The sequence below is a fragment of the Hemiscyllium ocellatum genome, chromosome 11 (genome assembly GCF_020745735.1).
Source record: "Hemiscyllium ocellatum isolate sHemOce1 chromosome 11, sHemOce1.pat.X.cur, whole genome shotgun sequence".
Taxonomy (NCBI): domain Eukaryota; kingdom Metazoa; phylum Chordata; class Chondrichthyes; order Orectolobiformes; family Hemiscylliidae; genus Hemiscyllium; species Hemiscyllium ocellatum.
In genome coordinates this window covers 66859334-66882434 of record NC_083411.1, presented here as the reverse complement: position 1 = coordinate 66882434, position 23101 = coordinate 66859334, and the positions used below count along the sequence as shown (strand labels likewise).

General features: G+C 40.0%; 1 protein-coding gene across 1 annotated transcript in view; it reads left to right on the top strand.

Moving 5' to 3' along the window:
* Positions 1–23101, top strand: part of LOC132820053 (sodium- and chloride-dependent neutral and basic amino acid transporter B(0+)-like) — a 60707-nt gene that overhangs the window by 29677 nt on the left and 7929 nt on the right. The window contains exons 7-13 of the mRNA XM_060831971.1: positions 715–855; positions 2635–2863; positions 12803–12928; positions 15765–15883; positions 16201–16300; positions 20699–20808; positions 21766–21936. Coding sequence (XP_060687954.1) covers positions 715–855; positions 2635–2863; positions 12803–12928; positions 15765–15883; positions 16201–16300; positions 20699–20808; positions 21766–21936 — 996 coding nt within the window. The remainder of the gene's footprint in view (positions 1–714; positions 856–2634; positions 2864–12802; positions 12929–15764; positions 15884–16200; positions 16301–20698; positions 20809–21765; positions 21937–23101) is intronic.

Here is a 23101-nt window from a genome sequence, read left to right as displayed (position 1 = left end):
ATAACTCATCGAAACTTCAGGCCTGAGCGAGATCTGAAAATCTGTCTCTTGAGGAAAACAACAGCAATTTCCCCATACCCCTGCAATGTCTTTCTCATTCCAAGGGTTTCAGTCACTGCTACAGGCACTCTGGGGAATTTTGTATACCTCATGTATGTTTTGAACCCTGATCTTTTGGCCAAAAGTACAAATCTTTGTACATACCATCCACTTTAAACTTGAAATCAAACATGTTGTAATGTAAACTTACTGTGTAGCAATATAGAACAACATGCCTGTGACAGTACATGCACAGCTTCATGTGTTTGCTTACACCATTTTATCCCCTTGCACTCCTGTTGGTGGTAAGGTTGGTAGGAACACTCTCTGACATAACAACTACAACAGCACATTGATTAAACAAAATGGATTACAATCTCTTCAAAATCTTGCTCCTGTAACATAGACTCCCAACCTTGGATTAAAACCTTACCCTTAGAAATACAACTTTTACGTGAGCATATACAGTAACTTAGAAAAATAATGTATGATTTAAATTTAGTTACAATACATATCTCAGTTTCAAATTTGTACTTCATCTAATTATTGTTCCTCTAAATCTATACTATTTGATTCTCTGCATTGATTAAAATCCTATTGCCTTAATATTCAGTTAAGTTAAATGCTTTAAATGGGGAACATGGGAATATCTAATGATTTATTCTCTGTGCTCAGGTGGTTTATTTCACTGCGACATTACCTTACGTGATCCTGACCATACTCCTGATCCGAGGGCTTACCCTGGAGGGAGCCTCTAAAGGAATTGAATTCTACATTGGAAGCCAATCAGACTTCTCCACATTGGCAGACGCTCAGGTGTGTACACCAGAATAATCCATAGAATTTCATCTGTGATTTTGAGTCAAGTTCTGATTTTCAGTATTTTCCTGCGTACCAAAGGTTATCACTTTAAAGAGTGATGTGCTAACGTTATGTCCCTGCTCAAATATGGGAAAAGAGAAACAGAACTTTTGTGAAACTGACCCGCCTGCAGTGGGACTGTCAACAGTGAAGTAGGTTTGGCTGTGACTGTGATTCAGCCATGCCATTAACATCAGTGGTTGGGTGTGATCAAATTACCTGCCTTTACATTTGCTGAAGCAACAACATAGTCCCAAATTTGTTTCATTGAAAATAGAAGAGGAAGATATTTTAATTGAATCGAACAAAGGGCTCGATTTGAAATGAAACAATTAGAGAAATTACATGATATGCATGAAAATCTCAGTGATTAAGCTCTTCAAGATTTCTTTGGCCATTTCCTCTCCCAAATGGATATGAGTCTTCAGGTGAAGGATATGAACAGAGAAGATGATGAGCAAAGTATGTGACCAAAATAAAAATTGTATGATCTGTTGGAATGTCTGTGTTGAGGAAGTGGGAGTGGGGTCAGTAGATTTGTATTGGAGTACCTTATGGCTTCACACACACTGATTAGTTGAATGACACCAATGGCTGTTTATCAGGCCTCTCTGGGAATGCCATAAATGGGTGAGAGGCGCTCTGGCCATTTAAGTCTCCTGCTTCTAAATTTCATGGTCATCCAAGGATACTGGATGATCAGCGACTTCTTCCTTCTGAAGTTCCAGTCCTCTGTACAGTACTATATTGTACCAGTTGACAATCTTGGACACCATTGTATGTGAATACTGAACGGCAGCTGCAGATTTATCCAGGGACCTGAATCGCGTCTTTACTAATTAAATGTTTGGCTTGATAATTGTCTTTATGTTTGTGTGATACTTGTAACTTTCCGCTGCATCAGTCTCGAGGTTAATGATGGATATTATATCCATATCCTTGGAAGCTTGATCTTATCTCCAAAGAACCATCCACAATTTTGCATCATTACAGGTCTTTGGGCATAATAATGCTGAATGAGCTAGGGAATCTACCAAAATGTCATTGAATGATATGCATGAAACCCTTCCTGTGATCACATGCCATTGAACATTCATGGAGTGGAATACCTAGAAATTGTCAAAAATTACACTTGAATCTGAGGATGCCTTGAATGCCACATGTATATTGTCCATGGGTCCATGTACCAGCCATGGCAATGAATTTCTATGCCCAAGGCCCTTATTAGCATCAATGTGGATATAAGGGGCAGCCTTGGCAAACAGCAAAGATATGCCACAGTGGTCTGACTTGCTCAAGGTACTATTTATCTGTTATATCAAGGAAGCTAATCCTCCACTTGTACACCTTGTGCCAGGTGTACGTCCTCCTTGGAACTAGGTCTCTGTCTCCATCATCTTTGTGTGATGGAAAGGCATGTGGCTGTGGAGAAGATTGCTGTGTTTCTCCTTATGCTGTTGGTATTGGTATCCCTCCTGTTCCTCATCAGAGGTTTGTAGGGAGAAACAATCAAAGTTCCTGAAATAAATTTGGCAGTGAGTATAAGACAGAGGTTTACAATATACTGTTTAACAGAGATACCAATTAGCAGTGGAAAATTAGTTCATTTAGCCCCCCATTAAGTTGGAGAATAAACCCATTCCAGGCTTTTTGTGGTTAATGCAAGTTTACACGTGCAATAAGCTTCAGTGTGATTTCCTGATGCTGACGCTTTTTTTTCCCCTTATTTTATAGGTCTGGAAAGATGCTGCGATGCAAATTTTCTTTTCTTTGTCAGTGGGTTCTGGTACTTTAATAGCACTGTCATCCTACAACAAATTCCACAACAACTGTTACCAAGACGCCATTGTTGTCTGTGTGGTTAATTGTGGTACGAGTGTGTTTGCTGGATTTGTCATCTTCTCTATCCTTGGGCATATGGCTCATGTCCAAGGGAAACCTGTTTCTGAGGTTGCCCAGTCAGGTAAGTGCAATGTCCACTTTGCTATCTTCTGTTAAAATATTTCCAAACTTTCCAAACATAAAGTTGATGGGCAAAGGTAGCCTGGTTGAGGAATTCGTGGAATGATTTCAGGATAATTTTTTAGAACAAGTTTGGAAACCAACAAAAGAGCAAGCTGTACCAAACCTGGTATTGTGCAACAAGAAAGGATTAATGCATAGTCTCGTGGTGGAGCTGCTCCAGGCTAGCATTTTATATTCACTTCGAGGTGCAGAAGTGAGTGCAAGATATTATAGTAAGCTTAAATGCGGACAATTACGATGGCAGGAAAATAGCAATCTAAATTGAATTGGCAAATTTGATTGAAGTGTGTAATTCAATTGAGTCACAGAAGCAGCCATATAGTGAGATTTTCAGAATAAACACAGAAGATATAAATTCTAAAGAGAAATAACAATTCCAAAGGACAGTCCCGCCATTCGTGGTTAACTAGAAACGTTAAGCAGCATCAAAGTTAAAGAAAAAGAATATAATTATGGGTAGAAAGTTGGCAGGTCAGAAAATTTGGCAGAATATAAGGTACAGCAAAGAATGATTTTTAAAAATTCACAAGGTAAAATTAGAATTGTAAAGAGAGATACATAAAGGTTTAATATAAAATATAAAAGATAAAATATAAAGATTTTAAAATATTATATATATTTAAAAAAGAAAAGTTAACAGGCTGAGCATTGGGCATATAGAATGCGAGTCTGGAGAATTAATCATTGAAAATAAAGAGATGGCAAATCAGTAACACTCCAGAAGGAGCAATAAATCTGGGAATGGAAGGGAGTGAGGAACTCAGGATAAACACAAAGACCTGAGAAGTAGAAATGAGCAAATTGTTGCAGTGTTGTCTGACAAATCTGAATGCTAATTGACTTTATCCTTGTGGCAAGTGACGTAGTCGATGCATTTATTTTAATATCCAAAACTCCCTTGATGCAGGAAAAATGTGATTCAATTGGAGAAAAGCAAATGGGCCTGCTTTATGGAGAAAGAAGGCAGGAGTATTCAGGTCAATTAACTTAACATGTATCTTGGGGAATATGTTATAAACTCTGATTAAATAAATCATATTGGAGCACTTAGATAAATTTCAGATTATGATGAAGATTCAACATGCAATTTTGGCAGCAAGAAGATGACTCCCAGCCTTTAGCTGCAACAAAGAAAGGTAAACCAGCTTCCACATCTAGCTGCAAGACACCAGCAACAACTACTACTGAAAAACTAGAACTAAAAGTCCCTGGTCCTGCAGAAGCTTGATCTTACCCATTCACACTGCTTCTATTGTTCCAACTCTGAAAAAGAAAAAGGCTTCACAAGCTGTTTACTTTGTTAGCTCTGAGCAGATTGCTTGGAAACTCTGTCTCAAATTTCTTTCACAAAAAAAAACAATGGGACAAAACGTACCTCTTAAACCATAGTATCGTCATATTTCATCTCTGAAAAAAATGAATCATCAATACTTAAAGTTGGCTTCATTTTTAAAAACCTTCAGTATTATACTATTAGTACACTATAATACATATACATTACACTGACTCTAAGCATGCAAAGATGCCTTACCACAGTCCATTTCATTCTATTTTGTCCCGCCATCAAACACCTCAGTCCTTCACAAAGCCGTGACAATGCATCAGCAATTACATTCTCTCTTCCTGCCATGTGAATATTTTTCAAATTGAATGTTGCAAGAATAAGCTCCATCTCGTACATTTACCCAGCAATATGAATGTTGAAATGTTGCAATGCCAAACCAAACTCAAGGTCTACTTCTCAATCATGCAATATTTCTGTGGTTGATTATTCAATTTTCTGGAGAAAAAACAAGTCTTTCTATCTGCTTATCTTAATGCCAAAGTACAATACCAATATCCACATCATTCACATTGTTTTCACATCCCATGGATCCATTTGTCCATGTGTATTGACTTGGCGCAGGAACGTGACTTGAGCTTTTGCAAACACACCATTAGCCACATTTATCACCAAGCCTGCCAACTGAAGGCAATTGAACAATTCTGGTAGATATTCCAAATGTACCTTTCAAGTGTGACTAAAAATCACTAGAACATTGATGGGTAATCCTGAAATTACTTTATTGATTAGTCTTTGAAATGTGGCTGGTGCATTTTTCATACTAAATGGTATGAGCTTAAACTGGAACAGTCAATTCAATGTTATGAATGCCAAAATATCCTGCCCTATTTCAAATTAGAAATGTAAGTTGCTTGGCCCACCTTCTATATGCAGTCTTCCAAGCATGGAATGGGATACGAATCGGATTTTGTAACTGCATTGTCTTTGTGATAGTCTACACATAATTGTTGGGTATCATCAAGTTTTGGGACAATTAATATTCATGAGCTACATTCACTCCAACTCACTACAATGATGTTGTCTTTGGGCATGCAATTAGTATCTTTTTGTACCTATGCCAACTTTTGAGAATTAAACACAGAAGGATGTTGCTTAATTGGAACAGCATTTCGTCTATCTACACTGTGCATAATCAGGTAAATACTTCCCAGCGTATTCCTATATATCTTATTGTATGATTATAATAACTCTTTTATTTCAGTATTCCTCTGGAAGGTAACTCATTAACATATTCCAATTTTTGAGAACTTCCTCATTGTCCAATATAATTTGAGGAATGTCCAGTTCAGAGTCCTCTGAACTTGGTTCTTCACTCTGTGTTGTAACCAGTAACACATTTTCCTTTTGCTTTTCTTGCCTGTCAAAATACCTTATGAACATATTCTCATGATACACAGTGTGAGATTTCTTTCAATCTAGTGTTCTCATTAAATAATTCACCTGACTCGATTTACTTTTGATTTGATTAGGCTGACTAAACGTTGCCTTTAAACATTCACCTGCCACTGGGTGTAACACCAACATTTTATGTCCGCTGGCAAAATTGCGACTTTTCGATTTTTTTTTTGTCTGCTTCCTGTTTCATCATATGCTGTGTGACTTTAACATGCTGTTGGGCCAATTCATTCACTCACTTTCATCTTCTCATGAAATTTGACACATATGTGGTCTCTGAATTCTGACTCCCCAATTTCTCTTTAATTTCAGTAATCCTCTCACTTCTCGCCAGAAATCTAACTTAAATGGCCAGAATTTGGTAGTTTCATTTGGCACATCTCTATTTGAAAACCAGTGCAACTGGAATTTCTTTATCCCAGTTATCTGGATAGTCGTGACTCTCAGCCCCCAACGTGGTTCTCATGTTCCCTGTGATCTAGAAGGTGTGCAGTAAATTTGAAGTTTTTTGTTCCAAAGTTATTCATAACTTTCTTGAATAATTTTGGTGTAAAATTTGAACCTTTTTCCAATTGTATTTCTGTGGTGGTCCGTATCTTGTAAAACAAGTTGAGTAACTCTTCTATAATCTTTTTAGACATGATACTGCATAATGGATTGGCTTTTAGAAATTGAGTAGACACCTTCATTATGGTCAACAAATACTGATTCCCATATTTCATTTCAGTAGGGATCCTAAGCAATCAATTAAAACATCTGTAAAAGGTTTCAAAAACGAGGGAATGGGGAATAAGGGTGCTGGTTTTATCACTGCCTGTGGTTTTCCACATGTCTGGCAAAAGTCAACTATGTTCCAAATACAGTCCAGGCCAATAAAAATGTTTTTGTATTTTGACTTGAGTTTTCCTTACCCCCAAATGCCCACATCCAGGTAATTCATGTGTTACCTGCTACCTTCCTTTCTATAACGTGCTGGTAATAGAACTTGATGAGCTTCTGCCCATTTGTCATCTGGCTGGATTTGCTATCATCTCCATTTCCTCATCAAAGTTTCATGTTTATAATAGTAATATAAATTATAGTAATTTATAATAGTAATAATAAGTTTCATGTTTATAATAGGGATAAACTCATTCTTTTTCTGTATATAGCTTTTGATACAATTGCATTAGTTTATCATTTTTCTGTCATAATCCAGCTAATTTCTCTGAATTTAAAATATCCAATTTGACCTCCGCCTGTTCTTGTTTTTTTTTCTCAACCATTTGATCAAATATAATTTCTGATGTTTGAACTTCCACTTCCTTATCTTTACTCTTTGATTCCTCCTCCTGTTTCCACTTGCAGCTTTGTGACCTTGATATCATTGTTAGGAGAAATCCCAGGTTATACTTCATGTAACACCTTAGTCGCCTGATTTTCCACTGGCTTTTCAACCACAGTAGGCATCACACCCACCTGTGACCCAGCTAGATGATTACCAGGGATAAACTGTATCTCTGGAACTGAGAATTTCTTTATTGCTCCCATCATCACTTCACCACTTCTCACTGGATTCTCCACCTTCACTTTATTTAATCATAGAATCCCTATAGTTTGGAAACAGGCCATTTGGCTGAAAAAGTCCACATCAACCCTCGAAAGAGTAACCCACCCAGACCATTCCTTACCCTATTATTCTACATGTCCCCTAACTAATGCATTTAACGTACACATCCCTGAACACAGGGCAATTTAGCATTGCCAATTCATCTAAACTGCACATCTTTGCACATTGGGAGAAAATTGAAGCACCTGGAGAATGGAACCTCTCTTCTCACCATGAATTCCACATATTACTACTGCTTCTGGCAGTATTCCTACTGAATCACATATCTCTTTATCTCTCACAATCAAAGGTGGACTTGCTCCTGTATCTCTTAAAATCTGAATTTCTTTTACTGCTCCTGCTGGCGTACATGAATTAAACCTTACCATGCAAATTCATTCTTTAAAGAGATCTGGAACTTCCTTCTCAACCAACTCTTGATTTGGTTGTAAATTCTTTACATTTTATTAGCCTCCATTGTGTTTTCCTTTACCACTTCAACAAAATTCACTGGCTTGTCCTGTTTTCCCACATCTGTCTTCTCAGTACGTTTTCTAAATCACCAAAACCGCAACTTAATGTGGCCTACTTTATTACAGTGAAAACTCCTGAGCTTTTTACTTCTCCTTCCCCCTCATGGGTCTCCTTTTTGCCTTCTGGTAAACTATCTTTACTCTCTCCAATGTTATCTGCTTTTCCTTTACCACCTGAGAATTTTTCTTTTCCCTAATTTAGATTGAAATTGATATTGGAAGCTAGACTTTGATTTATGAACCAGCTCATAATCATTTCCCATTTGTGCTGCTAACCTGCCAGTCTTAACTCTCTGCTTTTTAACATGAATTCTCACTACTTCAGGAAGTAAATTTTTGAATTCCTCCAAAATAATCATCTCTTGAAGCGTGTCATATGTTTGATCTATTTTCATTGCCCTTATCTACTTATCAAAATTGCTTTTTTTGATCCTTTCAACTTTTCTGAACGTTTGACCAGGTTCCTTTCCTAGATTCCTAAAACATTGTCTTTATGCTTCTGGTACTAGCTCATATGCACTTAAGATGGCTTTTTTCATCTCATCGTACTCCCCAGGTCCCTCCTCTGATAGTGATACAAATACCTCACTGACTGTACCTATCAACTTTGTTTAGATCAATAATACCCACATGGGCACCAGCCATTTTAAATGTTGAAACACTTCCTCAAATGAAATGTAAAAGTCTTCTACATCCTTATCGTCAAATTTAGACATCACTTGGACATATTTAAACAGGTCCCCACTGGGCCTTTGGCTTCAATGGGATTGCTCTCCATCACTGTCCTTTTCACAACTCCTACATTTCAATTCTACCTCCACTATTTTAAGTTGACTTTGAGTTTTCAGTTTCAACCTCTGAAGTTCAAAAGCTCTCTCTTTCTCCCTTTCTACTCTCTGTTTGTCCCTTTCATTGCTCGGGTCTTCCTTTCCTTTTCTTTTAGTTCTGCTTTTAATCATAATTCAAAAGTGTTTCATTTCTGTTTTTGTTTTGCATCTAACTCAAGCTACTTCCTTTTTAATTGAATTTTGCCGTTTCAATGGCATTCATGGCAATTATAAATGCCGTGCAGTTGCCACAATTGTTTTCCCTTTCCTCACAAACTCAGGCAACCCAAGTTCTAGGTTGTTTGTCCATTGCCCTTGATCACTTTCTGTAAAACTCCTGAAGTGACTTCTTCCACCCCCAGGATACTCTTAGTAACTGAAAGAGCCAATACTATGCAAAGCATCCCGTAATTAAATCAATCAAAAGCAACACCTGAAATTAAAACACCAACACTCACCATTGCTTTTTAGTCCAATTATCCTGAATCAAATTATCTTAAACCCAGTTAGAGATTTTGATCCTGACAGGCACCCTCATTTTGTTATGGGCCAGACCAAACTCCGTCAAAATATTTAGAAAATAGCTTAGACCTTGACGCTTTCCTTTTTTAAAGGCAAGTGCCAGGTGTTGCGTTCTGGATGCAATTTGATTGGTCAAACTACCTGTCTTGAAGCAAAGCACACTTTATTCATACACTATCATTAAAATATAGCAAAAGAAAGAAGTAATTGGAATAAATGAACTCTATTGGAAAATTTAACAGAATAATAGATTAATTGACTACTAAACAGTAACTGTGCCAATATAGTAACGTCCCATAAACATACCATTGGCAAAGGTGAATTCAATAAAATAGATTGTCTCATGCAATTCTAGCAGGGAGAAGTGAAACGTCAGCTGTTAGCTGTAACAGAGAGAGGAGAAACAGCTTCAGGACCCCAACAACTGCTGTTAGTAAAGTAGAACTAGAAGTCCTGGCTATGTGAAAGGTTGACCCACCCATTTGGGCTGCTTCTGTTGTTTCAACTGTTAAAAATACTCATGGCTTCAGTCATAATTTGGAGATGCCGGTGTTGGACTGGGGTGTACAAAGTTAAAAATCTCACAACACCAGGTTATAGTCCAACAGGTTTAATTGGAAGTACACTAACTTTCGGAGCGACGCTCCTTCATCAGGTGATAATGGAGGGCTCGATCGTAACAAAACTTAGCAAAGATTGCAGTGGCTTCAGTAGTTGTTTACTTTCTTGGCTTTAAGGAAACTGCTGTGTACATCTGTCTTAACCTTTCTTCAGAAAAGAAAACAGAACAAAATGCACTTCTTAAAGTATCATCACAATAAGTAGCAAATGAGCTGAGAAGGGGACATAAGGAAGCCATAAAAAGATATACATAGGATATACATAGGTAAAGATGTGACAAATGGAGCGTAATGTCAGAAAATGCTGTGTTTGACAGGAAGAATACAAAGGAAACATCTGATTTGACTAGTGAAGTTGTTCTGAGTTCTAGAATGCAGAGGTATTTTGCTGTCTTACTGCATGAATCACAAGAACAGCTAATATGCAGACTTAGCATGGAAGGAGCAAAGCTTATAGAAGGTTATGGTTTATTGTAGCGGGGGTATTGAATGTAAAAGGGGGTAGGTTATAGTTCAGTTATGTAGGGCATTAGCAAGATTGCCTGTGTACAGGCAATTTATTTAAGGAGGAAGTATATGCATTGGAAGCAGTGCAGATTAAGCTTATCAGTCTAATACCGGGAATGTGTAAGATAAAGCGATTGGTCGGGCTAGGCTTGTATCTGTTGGACTGACACAGTTAAGATCCCAACGGGTCTTCATGAAAGAAATTAGAACTAAGTATTAGAAATAAAGGTGTTAGAAATAATCCCAACCTCACTGTCAAACTGGCAGACAAGGGAGGCGCGGTGGTAGTTTAAAACTGGACACCCCGTGCTGGCCTCTTACCCACCCTCGATCTCTTCATAGCCAACTGCCGCCGCGACATTAACTGCTTCAACCTGTCCACCCCTCTTACCCACTTCAACCTCTCACCCTCGCAACGTGCAGCCCTCCATTCCCTCCGCTCCAACCCCAACCTCACTATCAAACCAGCAGACAAGGGAGGCGTGGTTGTAGTTTGGCACACCGATAAGAAGTCCCTCCTCCCTACCTTTTATCTTAGCCTGCTTGGCACACCTTCCTCATTCCTGAAGAAGGGCTTATGCCCAAAATGCCAATGCTCCTGCTCCTTGGATGCTGCCTGACCTGCTGCGCTTTTCCAGCAACACAGTTTTCAGCTCTGATCTCCAGCATCTGCAGTCCTCACTTTCTCTGAAATAAAGGGGTGCCCATTTAAAATATGTGTTTTATTTCACTCGCAGAAGATTGAGAGTCTTTGGAACTCTCTTCATGAATACCTGATGGAGACAACGTCTTTCCATATTTTCTAAGGTCAAGTTCAATAGATTCTTGTTAAGCAGTGGATGAAAGCTAATCTGGTTTGTGCAGGAATGTCGATTTGAGGTTACAGACTGATCAGGCTCGATCTCGTTGAATGATGGAGATGGGTCACAGTGCAGAGTGGATGACTCCTGCACCTTTTTCACATGTTCCTATTTCACCAAACCATGATCTCTCTATTCTGTTGGCAAAGTCTGGATTCGATAATTATTGCTGCAGAATAAACTATACTGACTTTTACAAATTAGTGGAGATTGGTTCTGAAGAGGTTTGGAGATCCATTAAATATTTTGACGTTTTACAATTTTTTTTTCAAGTTAGTTAGTTGAACTTCCAACTGAGGGGATATAATTTAGGAGTTAAAATGTTTTGAGTTGTGGACTGGGGTGGTTTGTAGGTGGGTATTGTGCGGGTCTCAGGTTAACCAAATTCTTTTGGTCAAGGTTGCAATGAGGATCTGTTAGTAAAGCAACAATAGCCATTGAATGCTTCAGGCATAAATGGATCGAAACCAACATTGATAAATGATAATATGATTGAACTTCAAAACATAGCAATACAAACAATTTGCACATTTTAGTTCTTAAGCTCAGTGTGATAGCTCTGGCTCTCTAGGCTCCCAAAATGGTGAAAGGAATTACAAGTTTCGCAAGAGCATGATAAAGTTGGAAGGGAAATTATAGAGACATAGAGGTGTACAGCATGGAAGCAGATTCTTCAGTCTAATTCGTCCATGCTGACCAGATATCCCAATCCAATCTAGTCCCACCTGCCAGCACCCAACCCATATCCTTCCAAACCTTTCCTATTCATATACCCATCCAAATGCCTCTTAAATGTTGCAATTGTACCAGCCTCCACGACTTCCTCTGGCAGCTCATTCCATACACATACTACCCTCTGCATGAAAAAGTTGCCCCTTAGATCTCTTTTATGTCTTTCCCCTCTCATCCTAAACCTATGCCCTCTAGTTCTGGATTCCCTCACCCCAGGGAAAAGACTTTGTCAATTTATTCTATCCATGCCCCTCATGATTTTATAAACCTCTGTAAGGTCACCCCTTAGCCTCCGATGCTTCAGGGAAAACGGCCCTAGCCTGTTCAACCTCTCCCCATAGCTCAAATCCTCTAACCCTGGCAACATCCTTGTAATTGTTCCACCTTTATACTATTCAGTACATTATCCAGCACATAGTCATGGTACCTCACCAACTTCATTACAGACTAAACATTTTACACAGCAGGAAAATAAAAGATTGCTCACTTCTCCAAACTGTTAGTCTTTACATGTTTCCATAAACCTAGCTTCCATGATGGCCTTGCATGTCAAGCTGTTGCAGTCTTAGAACCGGCCTGTGTCCTAGCTGCAGATATTCCTCGGGCTTGTGTCCTATCACTAGCCATCTTCACAGATGTTTAATCTATAATACCCTCCCCAAATTTAAAAAAAAATGTAAATAATATTTTGTATCAATACAGTTATGGCCTTATGCACGCTGTAAAGATAACATGCTGGAAATGTCTCCACAGCACAAATCTATCATTGAATTGATAATATAATTTAATGGTCACCCAGGATGGATTGATAAAGGGAAAATGTCACAATAGGGACTGTTTTGAGACTGTTTTGGTCTCCTAGTACATTGTTGGTTGAAATGGAGGGACCTTTATTTTTTTCCTTACAGCACAATTGCTTTTACTGTATCACATGTATCCATCATTTAGGTTTTGGTTTGGCTTTCATGGCGTATCCGGAGATTGCTGCGCAGTTGCCGTGGGCACCTTTATGGTCCATTCTATTTTTCCTCATGCTGGTCACATTGGCAATCGACACTATGTTTGCAGCTTTAGGTAAGAACAATGTTTTTTAATCATTCACTTTGTGGGTTAGAATTACAATCGAAGATAATAAACTACTCTTAGTGAATAATTGGATGGACCTCCAATCTACCAGTATATCAATTCTTTGCTCATTGTGTTCGTGGAGAATGGGGATGCTTTAACTGAACTAAAAGTTACATTCAAATTCAGAGGAAATCACCCCAATATTTAGAAAAACTCACAGAAACTTTGATGTTTATTCTATCCCTGAAAATTTATTGCAAAAATTAGTTCAACTGTTTCAATTTTCAATATATTTACCAAAACAATAAAGTCTATACAAATTGCAGGAGGACGCCACTAACCCACCTCAGTTAGCTGCTCCACTGTTGCTTTATAAACAGCTTTTAACTGTCCAAATTGAATTTCTTTGCATTCTCATTAATTTTTTTCTCATTGTTCCTTTTCATTTCTTTGTCTAATTCCCTTTTAAAAAATATAATGCTTGTTACCGATATGCATAGCTATATTTGGGAAATATTCCATCAGGCTGCACTCACCTCTGTAGGAAGCGCCTGGAATTATATGGTTTTCACTCCTATGATGGAAGGATGGTGTTAGGTGAATTCAGGTCTGTTGTGTTCAGACACAGTTTGGAGGTGTCAGCATGATCTACCCAGCGCTGAGACAGACCCTTCAAAAGATTGGCTTTTGATCTTTAAGATGCATCCTAGTTGTTAATCATATTTCAGACACTCTGGCTCACTTCTTGCCCTCCCAACCCCATCCTGCCAATTCAATTCCAGCTCATGAACCCATTACCTCAGAAGTTTGACTGAACTTAATGCCACTCAGTACCACCCAATGCTCCTTTATAATCTCCATACCAGTTCATCCCACCCTCTCAATCCCAATGGCCTTGCATGCACTGCATATCGACACATCAGCCACACCCATACTCCATGTACCCTGATATACTCTTGTCACTCATTTCTTTTCTATGCCCACTCATTCAACTCACGTTCTGAATAGGAACAATGGATTCCATAGAAACAATCGCATGTGTGGAACTGCTTACAAACATGCATTCATATATTTCATAAAATATCATGCTACAATCCTGAAAAAAATCAATCAACCAGACTACTAACACACCAAAGACTATTGACATTTGCCATATCTTTACCTTGCGCAAATAGCATTGAGCCATTGTCAACAGAGCTCACAAGGAAAAATGTTTATTATAACATATAACTGGCATGCATCTCCTCAAATGTGTCAACAAATTAGATTAGTCCTTATATGGGAGCGTAGACTCTCATGAAGTATGCATAGTGCACCCCCCTCCTCTCCCCAAATCTGAAAAGGAGCATTTGATTGGGAGTGGCACATCTTTCAAGGACTTGTGAATTTTCTGTCTCTTCTTGCTCATCTAGATGGTATCAGATTTTTAGACTGACCCCTCACTGTCTATGGGATGATTACCTTCTGCGAAGTATGACCCAGAAACCTCTCATCCTGCCTGACCATCCACAGTGACTTCAGTTTTCGCACAGACTTGGAAATCCTAAGCTTGAAATGGAGCAGCAGGAGACACACTATACACACGTAACCACCCAAGACAAAATGTAGTGTCCTGAAGATTCTACAGGGGCAGGAATAGCATGTAACAGATCTCAGATGTCCATCCATGAGATGAAACCTCCTCACTACTCCCTCTCAGGATTCCTGTCACATAGTCACACTCAGTCCCATTCCTACACTGCTCTCTCTCAATTCTCTCCTTAATCCTACCCCAGCTCTCCTCATCTTCCACTACTCTTATGCAAGAACATAGGAATAACATCCTTGTCTAACACAAGTCTATCAATCTCAGTTTTGAAATTTTCTAATAAAATTCATTTTTCCCTGATATAATTTTGGTGAACTTAAGATTCTATTAAACTTTTTGATTTTTTTGTATCTGTCTATTATGGTTTTATGATTTTCTTGCCTGCACCCTGAATCTCACTTCTCGTCCACACGTTTTACTTTCCTCACCATTTAAAAATTACTGTAATGAATACATCTTAAGCCCAAAGGTGTTGTTTGAAACTTGCCTCATTGAGCTCAGTCTACCACTTTATCCCACTCACTTAATCTAATGCTTTCCTTCAACTTTCAGTGCCACTTACTGCACTAACTGACTTCATGTTGTCAGCAAGCTTTAATACATGGCTTTGAATTTCTTCATTTAAGTCACTGGTGAAAAATTGATAATCCAGTGCGGATTTTGTTGAAAACATACAGTCACATCCTACTAACTACAGTAATTATCTGTTATTCTTACTCTCAGTTCCCTACTTGCTAACCAATTTCTAATATATGTCAGAGATATGCCTCTTACAGCATTTATTTACATTTCTCCGAATAGACTCTTGAGCAGAACTTAATTAAATGTCTCCAGAAGTCCATCTATACTCTCTTAACTATCATGTTACTTATTGTAAAACACTCAAATCAGTTTTGTTAGACATGCTTTTTCCAAAATAAATCTATGTTGACTCCCCCAGTCAGTTCATATTTGTCCATAACTTAATTGTTTGCCTTTGAATGCAGATCCTATGTTGTCAAATCTCTGTTTTTGGGGCAAACATGTTTAACCACAAATGAGGCTTGCAAAAATATTAAGGTTTGAATGTTGTAAAGGATTGACAGCCTGAGAATCTCTCCAATAATTGACAGGCCAGACTCAGGATAAAATGGAATTTGTTGTCGTCTGCCCCTCTGATCTTTTGAGCTTTGGTACCTTCGGGTCGGGTTGTTGAGGTACTGTGTAACTTATTAATTTGTTACTGATTGCAAATAATAATTTTCATTTTTCCAGAAAAGCTCCTAACAGTTTTGCTGGACAGGTTTCCAAAATATCTACGATCGAAGCGCTTTGCTCTGACATGTGGTATTTGCGTGTTGTTTTATTTGTTTGGCCTTGTGAGTGTAACACAGGTAAGTTGCTTCTATAATTTGTTCTGAGTTTTTATATATTGCTAGATATAACTAGGAAGTCAAAAACTTCAAATTATTTAGAAATAAAGAAAGACTGTGATTTTGATAGCAGTTATTTTACCATTTGTGTGATAATGTGCAATGATACTGTAGGACTGCATGACCCTTACCCATCTCCTGTTACTAAATGCAGAGCCTGAGATCCTAGCCAACCTCAGATTGTACGTGAATAGAAGTTTACAACTTTTATGTCATAGGGATCACCTGTTTTGTGCAGGAGACTGCTGTGAAGAGCTCATGTCTTATTGTAATTTCAGGCTGGAATTTACTGGATACATTTAATTGATCATTTCTGTGTTGGATGGGTCCCCATTATAGTAACACTGCTGGAACTCATGGGTGTAAGCTGGCTGTATGGTAAGTTGGGAAAGAACTGAAACAATATTAAAAAAGGGCACAAAAAGAATTCTTGGTGGAGGATTTCAATGTTCGGTAGCAGCACTACTGATCAAGGCAGTCGGGACCAAAGGACATAGCTGCTAGACTTGGTCTGTGGCAGATGGTGAGGGAACCAACAAGAGGGAAAAACATACTTGACGTCATCCTAGGCAATCTGCTAGCTGCAGATGCATTCTGTCTATGACAGGATTGGTAAGAGTGACCACTGCACAATCCTTGTGTTGATGAATTCCCATCTTCACATTGAGAATAATTTCTATCATTGTTGTGTGGCACTATCACTGTTCTAAATGGGACGGACTTCGAACAGTGTGGTGCTGGAAGAGCACAGCTGGTAAGGCAGCATCTGAGGAGCGAGAGAGTCGATGTTTTAGGCATAAGCCCTTCATCAGAAATGATAATAGACAATAGGTGCAGGAGTAGGCCATTCAGCCCTTCGAGCCTGCACCGCCATTTAATATGACCATGGCTGATCATTCCTAATCAGTATCCGCTCCCTGCCTTATCTCCATAACCCTTGATTCCACTATCTTTGAGAGCTCTATCCAACTCTTTCTTAAATGAATCCAGAGACTGGGCCTCCACTGTCCTCTGGAGCAGAGCATTCCACACAGCCACCACTCTCTGGGTGAAGAAGTTTCTCCTCATCTCTGTCCTAAATGGTGTGCCCTGTATTTCAGCATCTGCAGTCCTCACTTTCTCCTAGACTTGGAACAGATCTAGCAACTCAAGACTGGGCATCCATGAGGCACTGTGAGCCATCAACAGCTGCAGAATTTATAAACTCATGCCCCGACATAATCCCCACTCAACATTACCATTCTCCTCTCATTTATCTCTCCACCCTTCAGGCCTGTGTTCCTGATGAAGAGCTTTTGCTCGAAACGTCAATTTTCCTGCTCCTTGGATGCTGTCTGAACTGCTATGCTTTTCCAGCACCACTCTAATTTAGAATCTGGTTTCCAGCATCTGCAGTCATTGTTTTTACCATTACCATTAAGTCAGGGGATCAACCCTGATTCAATGGAGAGTGCAGGATGATATGCCAGGCGCAGTACCAGGCGTAACTGAAGATGACATGTCAACCTGGTGAAGCCAACAAACAGGACTACGTGCCAAACAGTATAAGCAGCAAATGGTAGGCAGAGCTAAGCGATCCCACAACCTATGAATCTGATCTAAGCTGAGCAGTCCTGCTACATCCAGTTGTGAGTGGTGGTGGAGGAGAAGACTCTACAAATATCCCATCCTCAGTGCAAAAGATAAGACTGACGCTTTTGCAGCAATCTTCAGCCAGAAGTGCTGAGTGGATGATCCATTTCGGCCTCCTCCAATGGTCCCCAGCATTACAGATACCAGTCAATTCAGTCCACATGAAATCACAAAATGGATAGAGACACTGGATACTGCAAAGGCTACGAGTCCTGACAACATCTCAGCAAGAGTATTGAAGATGTGTGCTCCATAACTAGCCACTCCCCTACTAAAGATCTTCCACTATAACTACACCACTGTCATCTATCCAACAATGTGGAAAATTGCCCAGGTGTGTCCTGTATATAAAAAGCAGGATATATCCAATCCAGTCAATTAGCGCCCCATCAGTCTAGTCTCGATCATCAGTAAATTGATGGAAGATGTCTTCAACAGTGCTATCAAGTAGCAGTTGCTCAGTGACACCCAGTTTTTCTTCCGCCTGAACCACTCAGTTCCTGACCCCATTACAGCCTTGATTCAAAAGTGGACACAAGAGCTGAATTCCAGAGGTGAGGTGAGAGTGACAGCTCTTCACATCAAGGCCGCATTCAACTGATTGTGACATCAAGGAGCCCAAGCAAAACTAGAATCAATGAGTATTTGGGGGCAAACTGTCTGATGATTGGAATTATACTTGCCACACATGAAGATGGGTTGAAAAGTATGGCGCTGGAAAAGCACAGCAGATGCCCTTCACGGGAATGTGGGTGCAGGAAGAGGGATGAGAGAAAAATAAAAGGGATGGGGTGAGGGACAGGTAGCCAAGAAGGCGATAGATGGGAAGGATGATGAACAGGTAGGACAGGTTAGGAGTGTGGTGCTGAGTTGAAAGGTTGGATCTGGGATGAGGTGAGGGGTGTGGGGTTGAGATTCGGAAATTAGTGAAGTCGATGTTGATACCGTGTCGTTGAAGGGTCCAAAGTTTAACCAAGGACATGCAAGTCCTATACTGACTCCACTGCCAAATCCTGGCCACCCGACAACAGGAAAAAGAACGCTACATCTTCTGCCTTGGGATACTTCAACCATATGGCATCAGCATTGACTTCACTAGTTTCCAACTCTCCCCTCCCCTCACCTCATCCCAGATTCAACCCTCCAATTCGACACCACCCTGTTAACTTGTCCTACCTGTCCATCATCCTTCCCACCCTCCCCACCAACTTGTCACAATCACCCCTCTTTGCATCCACCTATCATCTTTCCAGATACCCTTTTCCCCAACTTGAACCCTCCTGTTTATCTCTCAGCAACCACTCCACAACTGCCCCACATTCCTGATGAAGAGATTATGCCTGAAACATCGACTTTCCTTCCCCTCCAATGCTGCCTGGACTGCTGTGCTTTTCCAGCGCCGCACTTTTCTACTCTGACCTCCAGCATCTAATGTCCTCACTTTCTCCTAGTCCACATAAGAAGATGGTTGTTGTTGTTGGAGGTCAGCTATCTCAACTCCAGGACATTGCTGTAGGTGTTCCTCAGGGTAGTGTCATGGGCCCAACCATCTACAGCTGCTTCGTCAATGACTTTCCCTCCATCGTAAGGTCAAAAATAGGGAGGTTCTTCGATGATTGCATAATGTTCAGAACCATTTGCGACGATTCAGATACGAAACATTCCATGTTCAAATGTAACCAAGTTCTGAACAATACCCAGGCTTGGGCTGACCAGTGGCAGGCAACATTTGTGACACTCAAATACCAGGCTATGGCCATCATCAATAAAATATGTTGTAACCACCTACCCTTGATATTCAGTGGTGTTACCATCAGTAATTTCCCCATGATCAACCTTCTGGGGTATTATCGTTGACCAGAAACTCAACTGGACCCAACATACAAACACAAGAGCAGGGTAGAGGCTAGGAGTACTGTGGCATGTAACCCACCTTCTGACTCCCCAAAGCTTGTTCACTGTCAATAAAGCATAAGTCAGGAGTGTAAAGAAATATGTCCCATATGCCTGGATGAGTGCAGCCCCAACAACACTGAAGAAGTGTGGTATCATCCAGGACAAAGCAGCTTGCTGGATTGGTACATCCACATGCATCTACTCCCTCCACCACTGATTCATCAAAGATCCTCAGACATTACCTTCCAAACCCATGACCACTTCCATCTAGAAGGACAAGGCAGCAGATATATGGGAAAAACACCAACTTCCAGTTCCTCTCAAATATATTCACCATCTCGACTTGGGAATATATCGCCATTCTTTCACTGTCGCTGGGTCAGTACCCTGGAGCTCCCTTCCTAATGGCAATGTGGGTCAACCCACAGGAGGTGGACAGCAGTGGTTCAAGAAGGCAGCTCACCACCACCTTCTCGAGGGCAACTAGAGACTGGCAATAAATGGTGACCATGAAGCAATGCCCACATCCCACAAATGTATGAATAAATAACAAATTTAGATAAAATTGCCAACTGTTCTTCATGATTCTTCAAAAATCACAACACTGATGAATTGAATTATATGACCTTAATAGTACTTCATATGGGAAGACAATGGGATAAAAAATGGACCCTCTTTTTTAATTATCAAAGATCTGTCCTTAAGTAGTTCAAGAGCTTCCTGCACCAACCACTTGTGAACATATTTTATTGATGGGTTCCAGGTGGTTGTTGTTGGGGTTCAGTTTTGCAGCCAGCATGTTTCTGTTATTTGCTGATGGGGAGACTATTCAAATATCTTCATCTTAAGACCAACTGCTGTTTATTACAGAACTCATTCAATTCCTCCCAATTATCAAGGCAAGTGGGAAAACAGAATGGCTGGTTTATTCATGATATTTCCTGTGACCTCCTGTGCTCCAGTTTCCTTTATTTGTCTCAACATAGGACTCACTTTGATTCTCCATGCTCCCTCATTCTGACAACAGGTTCTGTCTGTCTCAGGACAGATCATCAACATGACCCTTTTTTTTAAGAGGGAGACCTCTTCAGGATATATCCAAAAATTTATTTTCATGATAACTAGGTTGGTGACAGGGAACAAGTTACTCCCCTAGTATGAAATCTTGAGTGATCCCTTCTCTGTTTTAACCTGTTCTTGAGTGCCACTCAGTCCAAGGTGACCTTTCTGCTTCCTTGTTGTTCACAGGGATAAACAGATTCATCAAGGACATTGAGATGATGATTGGGGAAAGAAATTGGCTCTTCTGGCTGTGGTGGAGAGCGTGCTGGGTTTTTATCACTCCGTGTTTGATGGCAGTAAGGAGATGTCACATTAGTTGGCAATTACTTATTGAGTAATAATTAAAATATCAAATATATATTGATAAAAACATCAACATTGGCAGAGCTTTGGAATTGTGGTTGGTAGAAGTTTATTGACAACAAGGCTTCCTAGAATACCATATCTTTGTACCATGGCTACTGTGGCTCTCCACCTCAGTAGCATGGGCACTCCTATGGTGTAAGGGATTGGGAGGGATAGTCAGTTTTCTCCAGAGTCAATCACAACTCAAAGGAAAGCAGAGTTTCAGGGATTGGAATGTGTTGTGAGCAAGATAGGGGGGAGTTACAGGAGGTCAGCAAGGAGTTTCCGCAGTTTGGAATCCTGTACAGCAGGTACAGTGTACTTGTGATCATGTGATAAAGGCTGTTCACTGAATAGCCAAATGGTTAACCAAGGGATTATGTAATAAGAGGCAGTCCAAGTGGCTAAGGGGTTATTTATAAACAAAATGCTGCATTCCTAAGAGGTGTGATATCTTGGGGAGTGATTGCATTTTCTGCAACCTTAGACAACTGAGGATATGTAATGTACACATGGTACAAGAAGGGCACAACTACATGTTAGTCATTTATATAAGTCGGAAGAAATTCAGGAGAAAACTCTTTAATCAAGGAACAAATATAATGTGGAATTTGCTAATATGATAAGCAGTTCAAGGAAATGGTAAATATTTAAGGGAACGCCAGATTGTTATATGAGAAAGAAAAGATGAAAGCTTGGACAGATAGAGTTGGATGGAAAGCAGTGGGAAGTGTATCATTTGGAATTTAAGCACGAGCATCGATCTATTGGGTTGAATGGCCCTTTTTCAGATGTGTGTTCTCATGTAATTTTTCAATGCTTTGATTTCAGCATTGTTCAGCAATCAAGGTAGAGAGGATCAGTCTCATTGTGCTTATGATTTTGTTTTGTGCAATCATTTTAAATAGGTTCTCTTGATTTGGTCCTTGACAACATTGGCTCCACCAACATATGGACCTGTTGAATACCCTGTCTGGGCAGTAGCACTGGGCTGGTGTATGACCATCTTCTGTATTATGTGGGTCCCCATTGTGGCTGTAGTGAGAGTTGTCCAAGCTGAGGGCTCCACCTTGTGGCAGGTAAGGAAACATGTTGATGAATTTCGAAGAGGATACAGAGATATTTCCTTATGTGGGACAATCTAACATGGGGTCATAGTTTCAGGATAAGGGGTAGACGATTTACAATAGAGATGAAGAGAAATTACATTTGTTAAAGGGTCATAGATCTGTGGAACTCAGTGCGTGGTGGATGCCAAGATATTGAGTAAATGTAAGTTGGAGATGGACAGATTTTTAATGAGTAATGGATTAAAGTTTATGGGGAGCGCAGGAAAGTGGAGTTGAGACAGAGATGAAATCAGCCATGATCATATTAAATGATCGAGCAGGCTCCTGCTCATAATTAGAGTCATAGAGAGTCACAAACCCTTCAGGCCAACTTGTCCATGCTGACCAGATATCCCAATCCAATCTAGTCCCACCTGCCAGCACCCAGCTCATATCCCCCCAAACCCTTCCTATTCATATCCCATCCAAATGCCTTTTAAATGTTGCAATCATACTAGCCTCCAACACTTCCTCTGGCAGCTCATTCCATAAACACACCATCCTCTGAGTAAAAAAGTTGTCCCTTAGGTCTCTTTTATATCTTGCCCTCTCACCCTAAACCTATGCCCTCTAGTTCTAGACTCCCCCACCCCAGGGAAGAGACTTTGTCTAATTACCCTATCCATGCCCCTCATGATTTTATAAATGTCTATAAGGTCACCCCTCAGCCTCTGATGCTCCAGGGAAAACAGTCCCAGTCTGTTCAGCCTCTCCCTATAGCTCAAATCCCCCAATCCTGGCAACATCCTTGTAAGTCTTTTCTGAACCCTTTCAAGTTTCACAACATCCTTCTGATAGGACAGAGACTAGAATTGCACACAATATTCCAATAATGGCCTAACCAATGTCCTGTACTGGTGCAACACGACCTTCCAAATCCTGTACTCAATACTTTGACCAATAACGAAAAGCATACCAAATGCGTTCTTCACTATCCCCCCTATCTACCTGCAAATCCACCTTCAAGGAGCTATGAACCTGCACTTCATGGTCTCTTTGTTCAGCAAAACTCCCTAGGACCTTACCATTAAGTATTAAAGTCCTGCTCAGATTTGCTTTCCCAAAATGCAGCACCTCACATTTATCCGAATTAAACTCCATCTGCCACTTCTTAGCCCATTGGTCCACCGGGTCA